The sequence below is a fragment of the Aegilops tauschii genome, chromosome 7 (assembly GCF_002575655.3).
Source record: "Aegilops tauschii subsp. strangulata cultivar AL8/78 chromosome 7, Aet v6.0, whole genome shotgun sequence".
Classification (NCBI taxonomy): domain Eukaryota; kingdom Viridiplantae; phylum Streptophyta; class Magnoliopsida; order Poales; family Poaceae; genus Aegilops; species Aegilops tauschii.
This window is the reverse complement of record NC_053041.3, coordinates 183,824,502-183,836,805: the sequence shown is the minus strand read 5'-3', so window position 1 is coordinate 183,836,805 and position 12,304 is coordinate 183,824,502. Positions and strand designations below refer to the sequence as shown.

Below are 12,304 nucleotides of genomic sequence, written 5' to 3'. Positions count from 1 at the left end.
TAAAAGTTCACAAAAGATTTGAAAAAAGTTCACAAAATTCGGATTTTTTCATGAATTTGAGAAAAAGTTCATGGATTGAATAAAAATTCACAAGATTGAAAAAGGTTTTTAAATTTGAAAATAAGTCTGTGAAATTGGGAAAGGTTCACGAATTCGATAAACATAAAAAAATAAAATAAATAAAATAAAAAAATAAAATGAAAAAAAGGAATAAGAAAAAGAACACAAAATGAGAAAACCCGGTGAAAAAAAACTACAGCGACTGGTTAGCAAAATAAGATTTGAGAGTTTTAACCCTAGCCCCGACCTCTGTTGTGTTGGCGGCGGGCCCTATTGGTGGTTGGGAGGTTCTCTGCCGTCGGCGTCTCAACTGTCGTGCCACCGTAGTAAGCTAGGGCGGTGACCCACCGAGAACGACATTAGTCGTCGAGTGGACGGCGAGCAGTGAGATGATTGGTGTATGTTGGATCTGTGGGTGCGATGGTGCTAAGATGGTTAAATCAAATCACAGAGACAAAGGAAGTACTTTGCGCTGATACCAGCTGTAGGTTCAAAGTATACAATTAGAGGGGTGAATGGGCATTTGGAATAAATTCTTTGAAAAAGAGAAGTTATTCGAAGAACAGTAGAATAAAAGAACTCCAACTAAGCAGAAATGATGAATTCTAAAACAGTAGAAAGCTAAACTTAGGAACACGCAATGAAAACAAATATTCCCTCCATCTGACTTTTTAGCCCGCCTCTTATTTTGGGCTAACTTTTTTCTAGTGTGGAAAGTTTCGGGCTAAGCGTTTGACCATAGATTTAACTACTAGATGTAAATTACATGTCAAAAAAATATACATATATTTTTTAACATGTGCTTTATATTTTGCTAGTAAATAGATGGTCAAAATTTGAACTAAAATACGAGGGGACCTAATAAAATAGGACGGAGGTAGTAACTAAAGTAGACAAGAGCGAGCTAGTAAGATAGTAAATAGAGAACCACTAAGCAATTAAACTAAACTAGCAAGAAGACACAATTCTCTTTTTTTTTCGAGGGTACGCAACTTGCGTACCTTAGCTTTATAGAAGAAGAGAAATAAGACATACAACCACGTCTACCACTTGCTGCGAACAACGAAGGCGACCAACTCCACACTCATATCGTATAAGGACAACCAAACACAACAACACAACTACGACACAAAAAGCCTACCCAACACCGAGCCCCTCGCCGCGTCTCGGCCGACACTGAAGACCTCCGAAGAACAGCAACTCCAGCTTCCTTGGATTAGCCCGCGACGATCGTACATGGTGCCGGAGGAGAAAGATCCGGGCAGCGGTGAACACCGGAGGAGCACATCATGGGACCTCGAGTCTCCCAACACAATGCTCCCAACAGAGTAACAACCTCAAAGACGTTGCCATCATGCCGATCCTACGAATCAAGGCTTTCGCCCTGGAGACAGCTGCCGATACGAGGTCGCGAGGAGGATGGCGTTGCACTCAGCGAAGCCTCCAGGAAGGTGAATGACACCCGCAGGTGCCATCAACGCCGGTCCGGCCACAACCGAACAGGATTTTCATCCGTAGCGCTGCACATCTCCACGCCTCCAAGATCTTGGCCAGTCCCGATCAGATGCCCCGCACCGCCGTCACCGCAGCAACTTGCCATCGAAGCCCCCCTCACTGCCGAGGAAACGCGCCTAAAGCCATCACCTTCAACATCGACAAGGAGCCGCAGCAACCACCGAGCGGTGCAACGCCAGATCCGCCACGGTGGCCTTCACCCGCGCCAGGGGACTGCCACCAGAATGGATCCGACCCACACCTCCGACCACACTTCGGCACCCACACTGCCGAGGCAACACCGCCCGCCTCACACGGCAGCAACCGAACGCCCGCTGCCCGCCAAGACCCTTCCTGGCAAGGCCTCGTAGCGCCGTCGCCGCCATGGCTGCGCTCGCACCGCCGCCACCGCCAGTGCCGGTGTACCACCTACACCCCCATCCTGCTACGCCCCACGCAAGGCTCCAGAGACAACCGCCACATTCCCCGCCGTGAGCACCCCAAGGACGCCGGCCAGCGCCGACGCGCACCAGATCCGAGCCGAGATCCCTGGATCCGCGCTCCGGGCGCCGCCAGCCAGCGCCACCGACCCGTGGCTAGCCAACAGCAAGACGGGAGCGAGACGCCGCGGCACCACCAGTCCCTGCTCCGCCAGCTCCCGGAGGACCGACCGCAGCCCGCCGGCCGCGCTGCATCCCCCGAGCAGCGCCTAGCACCAACCTCCGAGCGCCGCCGGCCATGGCCGCCAGATCCGGCCGGACCACGCCAGCCCGCGCCATCCCAGAGCCGCGCACCGCTCCAACCAGCACCGTCGGGCCACGCCGACGCTGGCCGGACGCGCGCCGCCGCCGAGTCGCCTGACCAAGAGGAAGGGTGTCCCGCGCCGCCGGAGTGCCTCGAGGGAATAGGGGACCCCGCCGCCGCCGACGCGCGCACGGGCTTTGCCCGGCGGCGTCCGCTGGCGGCGGCGAGGGAGGGGAGGGGGGTGCGGGGCGGGGGCGGCGGCGGCGGGGATTAGGTTTCCGCCCGGGCCGCTCGCGGGAGCGGCACGGGGGACGGGGTGTATTTCCAGCCAGAAGACACAATTCTCAAAAGGAATAATGAGTACAGAACTTAACAAAATTAAGTACTGGAATGAAAGTACTCGATAAGTCTTCACAGAAGTCACAGAGATGACAGAGTGAAGAATTCTTCAAAACACAACAATGTACTCAAAGTAAATGTTTCGAGGAATTGTAACTCGTAACCTTGGTGAAGACAGAGTGATTTGTTTACCCAAATTCAAACTATTGTAAATCCAATTAATCTCTAATGGCGCATTGTTCTCCTTGAGCTAAGTTTCTCAGAACTCGTCCAATCACTTGTGATAGATCTTGCAGTGATCACCGAACTGGTACAAACATGTTCTTCGACAACCTCAGGCCAGACCAAGTCGGGCTTGCCATTCGAGGCATGCCCAGGCTCAATTTTGCAGCTGAAATTTGGGACAAGCTCGGGCTTCAATCTTCCAGCGTTTCAGGTCAGGTTTTGGAGCTGGGCTTACGTGTGTTCACTCTTCTAAAAAACAGCATTCGTGCCAGGCTTTCGGGCTCAAGCTTGAGAAAAGGGACATTTTCAGGCTTCAGGCTGTTCTCAGGCTTAGCCTGGGGTTCAGGCCTTTTCAAGCCGAGCCCAAAACCTGGCCCGGCCCTGCATATGATCAGATTTATCCAGATCCTCTGACATACGAAGCGAAATCAGGGGGAGCTACAGTTCGATCTGCCTTCGGTACATGCGCACGAAAAGCAACTGCACAGTATTTTGTCTGCAGTAATTTCCCACGGCCACACCAGTCGACCAGCATACAACACAAGGAAAACAACGTAAAAACAGAGTCACTTTATTCAGTCAAACTGCGTGGTACGACCCTGCCTCTCACGATGACTTCACTCAACCGACCTGTAACATGTCAGCCACCAGACTCCCGGAGCGGTGGAGCGCCCGTACCCGTCTAGTTTTCTTGAAGGCGTGCAATTTACATAGCTCCCAGTCGGGGCTAAGATCAAAGCTTCTTCACAGTTTCTTCCATAGCACGTTCGTAGTATCTCATTCTCTGTGTAGCTTCCACTGCACCGTCGAAGTCCCTCTTGTCGAACGCTTCCTGGAAGGCTTTGGACCAGGTTTCGAGCTTCCTCTTCATCTGGGAAAGGTTACATATAATGTTAGCCAATTATGCTTCCCGATAGGTGATAATGGCATTGTGTAATAATGTACAGAAGAACCTGAGATTGGATCTTCTTCAGAGTTTCAGAATCACCGGCTTCACTAACAGCTTCACGTATCTCCATCATCTGCAAGTTAAATGAAAGTATAGTTTTCTTCACAGTGATCTTGTGGTGAGATATATTTCCTGGTGAAATGATTAATTCTTGCAGTTATATGAAAAGAGAATTAGATGATTTAGTTGGTTGCATGCAAAAGCATAGGAGGAGATTGTTTACCTCCATAAGAAGTTCTGGATCATTGATAGTCTTCTCCTCATCAACGTGTATCCCCTCAAGTTGCAGCTGCCAAATGGTTTGGTATGGTTGAAAAGCCTTTTGATAGTAAGATGTAATTTTCTAGTTACTTATTTATAAGTCGGCAAAAGTAAGAACTCCCTATAACCAAAAAAGCTGGCTACCATACGGATGGTTTTATTCTTTCTTTTCGGGTTAGGCTGGGGTGGTCCAGCCAGCAGCACATCATTACATCGAGCTCGATTAAAAAGAAATATCAGGATGATTGAACACGCCTGCATCAGTGGAACTTAAAAATACCACTAGAACAACTTACCAAGTACAATGCCCTTGGTAAAGGTTTGCTCAGTGTGCGATATGCCTCAATGACAAGTGCTGACTGCCCAGCCGCAAAATCTCTCTCTTTCTACATGAGACATAAGCCATATCAAAAGAGGTTTGAAGGCTCAAACTAAAATGGGAATATGTAACTTTTGCTAAGGATGCCAGTCTCTACCTCTGATTTAGAATGAACAAGGTCAGGATGTAACTTCTTCTGCCAGTCTTTGTACTTCCCTTCTAAGTTGGTATCCTTTACGTCGTATCCTCTGTCCCTACAGAAACCAGTTAAAATTTCAAAAAATCATTTTAAGGCAGAAAAATCAATGACATGATTACTAAGACATGAACAAGTGATGGTTGAGATAAAGCATATGGTACAATATTGTAGCATTACAGGAACTGACAAGTGCATGGGCGGCTGAAGATGTTCGAAAATCCGATCGCATAGTCGATTTTCCGAGGACAAGAAATCACACACGAGGCACGACATCAAGACTTGTTCACAAGGTTCACCGAACTCGGCTACATCCCGGGGCGTGACTACGGGCGCTCCTCCCCGTTGACACCACTACAATGCCGCACACCAGACACCCGGGCACCGAGATGCCATCGGCTCCGCCGTGGACCTGTGCTATTATTTTGGCATTGGTTATATCGTGTGTCTACCCCCACATTATATAGGAGGCCTAGGATACAAGTGTCCTTGAACACGACTCCATACCCTATCTACACACCATACAAATCCAAGTCCAAACTTAACCTGACTTGAAATATTCGACATAATTCCAACAGGAGATATGCATCCAGTTATCATAGGTACAAAGTTGCGCGACACACAAAAGTTCATTCATCAGCCAGTTCCATGCCTTATTATTTTGCTTGCTGATATATGGGGAACACGAAAGTATATTAGCCTAACTAGGCTAACATCATGATGCAGCAAATTCAGGTGTGCTCATAAATTATATACCAGATGCAGCATTTTCTCACAAGAAAATAAATAAAGTTGTTTCGAAACTAGAATACCAGCAAATTCAGCAAAAGACACAGCACAAAGGCAAATATGGCCTGATTGCCCACAAACACACAACAAAAGATGGAAGGTTCAGGAAGGTTGCTACTCACAGGCCAAATATTCGGAAGTAGTCGACCGCAGGATCAACGGGCTGCACGCTCCTGCAGGACCCGCAGGAGAGGAATGCCCCCTTGGCGCCACAACTCCAGCACTCTCCGCCGATGCTGCCATCACCGCCTGCCTGGTTCGATAGGCTTCGAGAGGGAGGAACTCTGATGGAATCCAGAAAGGTTCCAAGATTGTGGTGGAAAGAGGATGAAGCGAATGCGGAGGTAGAGCAGGTGGCAGTGGGAGCAGGAGGCTGTGGGGGTCGTCGGACGCGGCGGCCGGCAATTCTGGAGAGATGGAGGCAGATCGATCCGGCTCGGCGCCACATGGTCTTTGGCTGGTGGACCACTCGGTGGGCGAAGGCGCGAGGAAGCCCCAGAAACAAGGGGTCCAAGCAAGTATAGCAGCGGAGCGGTTCTTTGTTGGCAGAGAGAACCTGGGGGAGGTACCAAGCATGGGAAAAATATCTACTTGTAAGACACAAATAACATGCATGCCATACAACAAGACAGCAGTAATTTTTTGCACAAAGTTTGGATCAAGAATTACCTTCAACCTGGGAGAAGAACACCACTACAACCAGCAGTACACCACCACAATCTCAGACAGAACGGCAGGTCAACCTGAAAAAATAAGCAGGTTCACTTGATTATTTGTTGCCTAAGCATGAAACCGCAAGTCACTATGCTTTATAAAATTATATATGAAGCAACTAAACTGATAGTTTCACAAATCCAATATGCTTTGTAAACAACTGAACATTACATACTGTTATGCTGCTGACATTACTATATTATACTACTTCATACCCACCTGAATAAATCTTCTGTAACACATCCAACAACTATGCATCTAACATTAGTTCATACGCACCTGAATACAGCTTCTTTTACACATCCAACAACTATGCATCTAACAATAGTTTATATGCACCTGAATACAGGTTATGTCACATCCAACAAATATGCATCTAATATTAGTTAATCAACTGTAAACATCCACGTACTGGGCCACTCCAATCTAACGTGCATACACCTCCTATCCGACGGCAGCACACTAGTCGGATGTGATGATCACATGGATCAGTAGTCCGATGGCTAGTGCTTCCAGTGGCTGATCTAGGATTTCAAAACAGGGTGGTCCACCTAAAAAAGTTGACAGGAAATATGGCATGCCAACATTCTAATTAATTTACCAATAGCAATAAAAACAGATCAATATGGTCTTACAGGCATACTAAAATTCTCAATTTTGCATGAGAAGCCTACGCAATACATACCTTGAGAAGTTCAAAGAAGACAATGTGGCATTATTAATTTGTTAGAGTGGCATTGTTAGAGTAACTTGTTAGAGTGGCAAACAATCAGACAAATCATTATTATGACATTGATCAGGTGTTCATGTACTGGATAGCAAAATTATGTGTATGTGTTCACAGGACTGTGTGTTCATGTACTGGATAGAAAATCTGATTGCCTAGTTAACGCAATAGACTTGACTCCTCCACCTGATCGATGCAATAGACAGCAAAGAGCAAACCCTAAATCAGAAATTGGGGAATGGGAAGTGGCGCAGTGGAAAACTTGCCTCAAGTCCTCGAATCGGGCTAAAGGCTGGCCACTGGGCAGGGTTGCTGTCTTGCTGCAGGCCGAGTGCCGGAATCGGCGGACAGCGGACTGGGCAGCAGGCGCCGGATTGCAGGGGCGCCAAGGGGGCGCGGAAGCGCCGAGCTCCGGTAAGGGGCGCCTCCTTGGCGTCTAGCGACGTCGAGGCAGGTAGCGACGGGCGATGGCGTCCGGCGAGGCAGGCGGAGAGCCGGCGAGATCGGGGCCTCGGGGGCGAGTAGGGGCTCGGTGCGTCTGTCCCATTCTTTTTTTAGGGGCGGTGCGTTTTTTTTGTGCGTCTGTCCCAGTGTGCCTGCGTGCGTTGTTTGTTGGGCCAGCTGGCTGAGATGATGGGTCGGGACGAGTAAGCGTTGGGCCTTGTTTTTTTTTTCTGGACATAAGTAATTTTCCCGTCTAAAGTTCCAGGCTAGGCCGCGACCCATCCTGTCCTGTAGGCTGTAGATCCGCCTCTGAGTGCTTTCCATTAAAAATTCAACACCTCTCTTTCCCTAAAAAAATAAATAAAAATTCAGCACCCCTCAATTTTTTTTTCAACGACCAGTAAAAAAATCAACATCCTTCCCCTAAAAAAATAATAATTAAAAATTCAATATCTAGTGACCATCTTGACGCTAAGAGGTGGGGGACCTGGCATCTTCAAAAATCCTATATTCTTCGTCATCATCTAGTGATCATCGTATTTTGTGAGAATAAATTTACTCACGTTCTTATGACGGTGCCATGAGATTAGAGAGTTTTTTATCCTCGTAGATCCGATAATTCGGACGTAATGAGTTTATGTCGGTGTGCCAAACTTTTTTTGTTGGTTTGATTCTTTGTGGAGTTGAAATCGACACAATGGTGAAGATATTGTGATCCGATGGCCTGCACTTCTAAGGGATCATCCCGGCCCAAGTACGTTCATCGATCAAGGCTTCTCATCTTTTTGGATGGGCGACTCAAGGTGCTTTCAAAAATCATTATTGGTAATTTTGTGTGAGTGATAGAGTGACAACACTGTTGCTCCAGTCCAATTACAACCTCTTTACCGAAGTCTTTGAAGTATTTCTTCTAATAGAGATTGATACAACGAAGGTGTTTCCAAGGGATTTCATTGTAATTTTTAGTCATATGAGTTACTTTGTATTTTCTTGGATCTTAGATCCAAAATAGTGCACATGTAATTGTTATGAGTATGAATAACATTACAGGTGTTTCTTAAAAAATAGTTAAAAATTCAACATTCTATCCTACTCCTCACACGCAACACTCAATCAAGCATCTCACGGCAAAAGCAAAATGTTGTAGAATCATCTAAAAAATTCAGGGAAACCTCGGATATCTTAAATTGGCCTGCTATGGATCAATACACCGATGCAGTAACCTGCAGAATTAAAAGACAGTAAGAATCCCAACAAATAGGTTAAATTAGAGGGGATTAGGGCAAGAGGGGATTTAGGTTAAGAGGGGGTCCATGGGTTGTAGGGGGAGGCCGTCACCATGGGGACATGGGGAGAGGGGGCGGTGGCCAAGGGGGGGGGGAGGAGACAACGACCACTGGTAGCGAGTGCGTCTGAGATCGGGGCACGAACGGGGGAGTCTGGAGGACAAGGCGAACTGGCGCTGGGAAGGAGGGTGCATGCTGACATCCGGAAGCTCACCGGAGAGAAGATAGAAGGAGGAGTAGGGCGGAGAGGCAACTCACCCTGCACAGCCATCGAGTTACGAGTCGTGCCGCTTCTTGTCTCGTCCCGAGCACCGCTATGGACGTGTTTGGTTAGGTGCATGGATATAATTTTGACCGTTTGTTCAGGTAGGTTGCATTAAAATCTTGTCCCACACGAATCTTAAAGAACCTCTTAGTTAGGCCTCCGAGTAACAATAGAATCCCCGGTTTCCACTCAACCAGACTTATCTCGTGCAAGCAGGGGCAATACAACGCCGAGCTCACGTGAATAGGAAGATGACACATGCGTCATTTCCTGTTGACTGTCTCGCCCTATTTACCTCCCTTCGGCTCACCGTCTGAACCCACGCCGTCATTTCCCCTCCCCCCTCGAGCACTCCCTCCTAGGATGTTTCTTCATCGACAAAGCAGGTAAGTTGCGCCATCTTCTCCGGTCAGCAGTGGTCGGCAATGGTGATTCTTCTTCCTCCTCTTCCTCGAGTTGTTAACCGACTCCGCCTTGCTACTCCGATGGCTATAAGTAGCATCACTCCCTACTCGTTGTAGAGTAGATCTATGACCTTGTTGTAGCTTAGATATGTGAGTATGTGGTAGATTAGAGGATTTGGTAGATCAGATACTAGTGATGTCGTTTTGGTAGTATGGTAGGTTTCGGTTGTCGGGAATAATGATGCTCATAGTGTTTTGGTAGATGTATATGTTTTCCATGTCAGTTTCAATGCTATATTGTGCATGTAGTAGTGTGGTGAGATTGATGATCAATCCATGCTAGTTTGGAGGATGTGCTAGATAAAGAATTTGCCATCCGGATGTGATTTTGAGGGGGAGAATAAGGGATAAGACGGGGCTTGCGTTGTTTCCTCAGATCGAGATCGAATGTTTTGTGTGGTTCGCTCAGGGGGTGCATTGGAACGAAAAATGCACACACCGTAATTGTCACATGTCACCGTGTTGACTTTTGTGCTTCGGATCGGACGCTCCAGAGATCCGCTTCGAGAGAACGTTCACTAATACATCATCTCCGTAAGGCCATGTTTGAAATGTCGTTTCGCTAGCAACTACACCTGTAAATACACGTCTCCGTTTCGCTACTAGCCGAAAATCGCTACTGGCCCCGTAATTTACACCTGTAAATTAAAGGGAGCGTCTGGAACTCATTCGAATGAAATATAAAATGTTCTCAGTCGAATGAAGTATTGATGACGTCGCTGGTTGTTTGTCGCGGCCCGATCCCCCGGCAGACCGAGCAGACTTGTTCCTTTCTTCCCGCACGGAACGAATAAAAAACCCATTTTGGTTGTAACTTCTGGGTTGTTTGTTGTGGGTTGTGGGCCTTTGTGTTGTGGGCCTTTTTGGGTTGTTTGTTTTGGGTTGCGAGCCTCTTTACAAAAAATAATTATATGTGGACCGCTGCAACCTGGGACGGGCAGGCTCCCGTGCTGCACCCAGAATGGGGTAGGGCTTCTGGAAAGATACGTTAAAGGAGGAGCAACCTGCCATAGACTTGAGGATAAAGAAAAAAGAAAAAGAATATACAAGAACCAGTGGCTATACTTCTGTTTTTCATCCTTAGACATGATTATATGTGTGTGGGAAAAAAATCTTTATGACTAAGATATATTGAAAAAACAATGAGTACTGACAACCATCTAAAAAAAAGGGTAAGACAAATGACCCGTAAAAAATGATTAAAAAAAAAGGCTTCGCCGTCGCCGACAACACTGCCCCTGACCTGTTGGTTGTGGTCACGTTTTACGTCTTGCGGGTGCACTTGGGTGCGTTGAGTTGCGGTTGCGCTCTAATTGGGGCAATTGCAACTACAAAACAAAAATTAAACTTTAATGAAAATAATAATAATAATTAAGGGGCTGACATCATATGTCTTGCGGGCTGCGCTTGGGTGTGCTGAGTTGCAAATTGCGCCTGGGTTGGAGCGGTTGCAACTACAACAAAAAAGACTTTAAAAAATGGAACCAATTTCATCGGCGTCGACAACCCTCCCTCCGACCCCCGGTTGCGGTCACATTATATGTTCTGCAGTTGCGTTTGGGTGTGTTGAGTTGCGATTGCGCTCGGGTTGGGGCGGTTGCAACTACAAAAGAAATGAAACTAATTTCATTGGCGCTGACAACCCCCCCCCCCCCCCCCCGGTTGCGGTCACATTATATGCCCTGCAGTTGCGCTTGGGTGTGCTGAGTTGCAAGTGCGCCCGGGTTGGAGCGGTTGCAACTACAACAAAAAGACCTAAAAAATGGAACCGATTTCATCGGCGCCGACAACCCTCCCCCCTCCCCTCGATTGCGGCCACATTATATGTCTTGCGGTTGCGCTTGGGTGTGCTGAGTTGCAATTGCACTCGGGTTGGAGCGGTTGCAACTACAACAAAAATACCTAAAAGTAATAAAAATGAAACCGATTTCATCGGCCCCGACAACTCTCCCCCTGATGAGAGTATTACGACTCCATTGCCACAAGATTTTTCTATTTGCCTTTTAAGTACTATTCATTAGGCCTGTATATTACGAGCTCAATGAACCCAACATTTTTAAATAAAGAACTGACAAAGTTAGATTTTTCTTTCACGGGTAGACAAAGTTAGAACATTAACTAGTGTGTACAGAAAACTGTACTTGGTCTGTACAAAAATATTGACTAGTAATATGACCGAAAAGGACTACTAGTATATATAAAAAACACATAGAAAGAATGATTCAAATGTAGTGGTGTGCAAGTATACTAGGAAAATATATATTCATCTAGCCAATAATAATTATCATGAAAAACTTACAACATGTCCATGTTTCATGAAAAGGAAAAGAGAATACTAGACCCATTGTCCGCGTCACGCGTAGCTGCATGTTTGTTCTGCAGTAATCAGCAACAGGATGCTTCTGGCGCAGGCTCATGCCCAATTTTGTCCCACACATTTTTTAATTTTCCAGAAATACTTTTTTAAAAATTATTCTAAAAATGTTAAACATCAAAAATAAAAATATTATACTGTTGAAAAGAAAAATATGACACGTTCATATGTAAAAAATGCTTATAACATATTTGAAAAAAGTCATATATTCAAAACATGCTTCGTCACATATTTAAAAAATGTTTGCCGCGTATTCAAATTTGTTAGCCACATATTTGAAAAATCATTTATTCAAAAATGTTTATCGCATGATAAAAAAAGTCATCACACCCCTAGTAGCAAGTGACATCGAGTAAACACCCCAAGTTGCAAGACGATGGTGTACTTGCAAGTGACATGCGGGCCCTCGCAGTTGCGAGCCGACCCTGGACTTGCAACTGGGGCAATCACGAAACATCACACACAAAACAGACCATTTGCTAGTCGAGGGTCGAGTTGCAAGTGGCATGCAGGCCCCAAAGTTGCGAGTTGATGGTGGACTTGCAATTGAGGCAATTACAAACTATACAAAAAAAATGCCTAGTTGCAAGTAGAGGGTCTACTTGCAAGTGACATGCGGGCCCTCGCAGTTGTGATTCGATCCTCGACTTCCAA

At 46.5% G+C, this 12,304-nt stretch overlaps 1 protein-coding gene across 1 annotated transcript; it reads right to left on the bottom strand.

Moving 5' to 3' along the window:
- Positions 1–3,290: 3,290 nt before the first annotated feature.
- LOC109760003 (iron-sulfur cluster co-chaperone protein HscB homolog) lies at positions 3,291–7,438 on the bottom strand. The gene is made up of 8 exons (XM_020318839.4): positions 7,084–7,438; positions 6,046–6,119; positions 5,499–5,932; positions 4,549–4,645; positions 4,369–4,458; positions 4,035–4,100; positions 3,816–3,884; positions 3,291–3,733 (listed from the first exon to the last, which is right to left on the bottom strand). Exons 3-8 carry the CDS (start codon positions 5,822–5,824, stop codon positions 3,596–3,598), a joined length of 786 nt encoding a protein of 261 aa, XP_020174428.1. The 5' UTR covers positions 5,825–5,932; positions 6,046–6,119; positions 7,084–7,438; the 3' UTR covers positions 3,291–3,595.
- Positions 7,439–12,304: the final 4,866 nt, after the last annotated feature.